This window comes from Chinchilla lanigera, unplaced genomic scaffold, assembly GCF_000276665.1.
Source record: "Chinchilla lanigera isolate Chin_1 unplaced genomic scaffold, ChiLan1.0 scaffold00150, whole genome shotgun sequence".
NCBI classification, from domain to species: domain Eukaryota; kingdom Metazoa; phylum Chordata; class Mammalia; order Rodentia; family Chinchillidae; genus Chinchilla; species Chinchilla lanigera.
Genome location: NW_004955551.1, coordinates 687,887 through 690,739, shown reverse-complemented (window position 1 = coordinate 690,739; position 2,853 = coordinate 687,887). Strand labels below are relative to the sequence as shown.

At 51.1% G+C, this 2,853-nt stretch overlaps 1 protein-coding gene across 2 annotated transcripts in view; it reads left to right on the top strand.

Moving 5' to 3' along the window:
* The first annotated feature begins 2,440 nt into the window (after nt 1–2,440).
* The window catches only part of Mcmbp (minichromosome maintenance complex binding protein), a 44,540-nt gene continuing 44,127 nt past the window's right edge, over nt 2,441–2,853 (top strand). For both annotated transcript variants that reach the window (XM_005412168.2, XM_005412167.2), the window contains exon 1: nt 2,441–2,802. In XM_005412168.2, the coding sequence (XP_005412225.1) occupies nt 2,745–2,802 (58 nt within the window). In that variant the 5' untranslated portion in view covers nt 2,441–2,744. The remainder of the gene's footprint in view (nt 2,803–2,853) is intronic.

Here is a 2,853-nt window from a genome sequence, read left to right as displayed (position 1 = left end):
AGGGGCTGGGGATTTAGCTCAGCGGCAAAAGTGCCTGCCTGGCAAGCGCAAGGTCGTGAGTTCGGTTCCCGGTACCAGAGAAAAACCAAAAAACAAACAAACAAAAAAAGCAGAATGTTATCCCAAAATACGTCACTTTGGCATAAAGATAACCTTGAGCTGAAAGCAACTGAAAAGATGCAAGATTTATGGTGTGTTATGGGGCCGGGGATATAGCTCAGCAGCACAAGCACCTGCCTGGCAAGTGTAAGGTCCCGAGTTCCATTCCCGGTACCAAAAAAAAAAAAAAAAAAAAAAAGATGTGTTATGTACATGTACCAGCTCCCCATGATAAATGTAATCATTACATACTGCACACATGTACAAAGAAAAATTTTAAGTTCATTAAAAGGAAAAGATACAAAAAATGCTCCTTGCACTCTTGCAGTTTGCCTAAAAGTAGGATATAACAGTTTAAAGGTGTCTCTCTTCACCTCTCTGCCAGGGAGGACAAAAGTTTATGACCAGAGGCAACTTTAGAACCTTATCAAACCAAAGATGGCAAGAGAATTTATATAACAAATATACTAACCAAACTGTATCTTCAATTAGTTTCCCATGTCTTTACTTTCCCACAGTTTGCCAGCTTTGGAAGCTGTTATGGATTTTTATCTGGAAGTCTCCCCAAATCCCCATGCTGTAAGAGGTAGGGTTTTGGGGAGGTGGTTAGATCTAGGGTATGTGATGCTGGAATTAAAGATGTGATACTAGGATTAATGATACGATGCTGGGACAAAAGGGTACTCTACCCTGGATGTGGATGGTACCAATCAGCAGGTTTTCAGCCTGCATAGAATATAAAGGGACACAAAGAAGGCTGCTGCGGCTGTTAGTTTTGCTGCTGCTGCTTTGCTGCCTTCCTCTGCCCTTCCATACCATGGACCGTTTCTCCTCTGCAGTGGCCCTCTGCCATGCTACTGTGACTACAGACTGAAACCTGTGCAAACTTTGAGCTGAAGAAACCTTTCCTCCCTTAAATTGTGGGTGTCAGGTATTTTGTCTCAACAAGAAAACTAAGAAGCTTACTTCTTTCCTTTGTGTCATTATTTCTCTAAATTTATTTGTTGAGGATGTTATATAAGCCCAGATTCCGAGGCACTTTGAGTTTTCCAACTTCCCTGAGTTTCTCTCATGTACATACGGGATATATACGTTCAAATACTTGCTCTTCTCTTGTTAATGTGTGCTTTGTTATAGGAGTCCCAGTGGAGAACTGAGAAGCATAAAGGGAAGGTTTTTCTCCTCCACAGCAGCCCTAAGGTGTGGTGTTGGCGGGAAATCTGGGTTCATTTTTCTGTAGTGCTAGAGTTCAACCATGGTAGGCATGCAGGCTACGTAAAGGCTCTACCACTGAGCTGCACCCACCCTCCGAGCTCAGTTCTTGGTCTTCAGCTCCCCACTTTCCAGATTCCATTGTGATCATCTCACCCATTTTCCAGTCTGAGGAGTTTGGGGTTTTTTCTGAGGTACATTCCAGGACCACGGAAAAGTTTCAGTACTTAACATTTTCTAAATTCCTTAGGAACAGGTTACTGTAGAATTGATCTTGCCCATCTTTTTTACATTATCCAAATCCATATAGTGTAGAGCCCTCACTACTGCTACCCAACAGATGCAGCTTCGAGGCAAAAGCAGACCAGGCTGAGCAGTGTGTGGCTGTGCACACCGGTACTCTGAGAAGATCAGTACTCTGAGAAGATCGCAAGTTCAAACTCAGCCTGCGCCATTTAGCGAGACCTTACCTCCAAATAAACAGGGCTGGAGATGTAGCCCAATGAGAAAGCCCTGCGTTCAATCCCCAGTACCAGGAGGTGAGGGCTGAGCAGGCTGGCTTCTGAGTCCTGGGCCAAAGGTTGGGGCAGGAGCAAGTTTGTAAGCATTTGCCTCTCCCGTCATGTCAGAAACCGGTCCTTCTGCCATAATGCCTGGGGAGACAGCACAGTGTGGCTGGGAGCTTTAAAGTGCCCCTTATCTAAATATGCAGCATCCTCAGGAGGATTTTATCAACTGAAGCAGTCTTTACCCAGGATTTCAGCAGATTTTACCCTACATTGAGGTTTCAATAAGCGCGCCAGAGTTGCCACCAGCCGAAAAAAAAAAAAAAAAAAGGCACTTATAGGAAGTGGCGGATGCAAAATTGTAATTCAGCCACTACTTTTGCCCAGAGGTGATTCTGCGGTCGCTTTGAGTCCGCACTGTTTCAGCCCTTGAGCGAAGAAGAATTCACAAGAGTCGGACTCCCAAGAGTTTCGCCTCCGCGCGGGCGGAGCAACACGCCGCGGCCTGGCGCGCCTCCCGGATGCCCTTCTTTTGCCCGACTCCAAGATGGCGGCCGCCGCCCACGTCGCGGCCCCGCCCTCCTCCCCGCCTCCGGAAAGAGCTGCCCCGCCCTCCTGCGCGGGGCCGCGCCGCGCGCTCCCGCCGCCCCTCCCGGGCGAGCTCCACCCAGGTCGCTAGCCGAGCTGTCGGCAGCGGCTGTTTCCCGCCATTGTGCGAAGTGGAGGCTGGGGCCCGCGCGCCTGGACCGCGGGTCGCCTGTAGCTCTTTGGTGTTCACCGCCGCAGCAGCTGCTCCCAGAGGCGCGGGGAGGTCGGGCGGCCGGCGCTCCGCTGTGCGTGGGAGGGCGCGGGCGAGGAGCGGCCGAGCCCCTGAGGAGGAGCCGGCCGCGCTCGGCCGTGGAGAGCCGCCACCCGGGCCTCGGCGAGATGCCCTGCGGGGAGGACTGGCTCAGCCACCCGCTCGGGATCGTGCAGGGCTTCTTCGGTGAGTGGCGCGCCGGGGGCGGGCCGGGCAGGTCGCCGAGTTCGCCGGGCC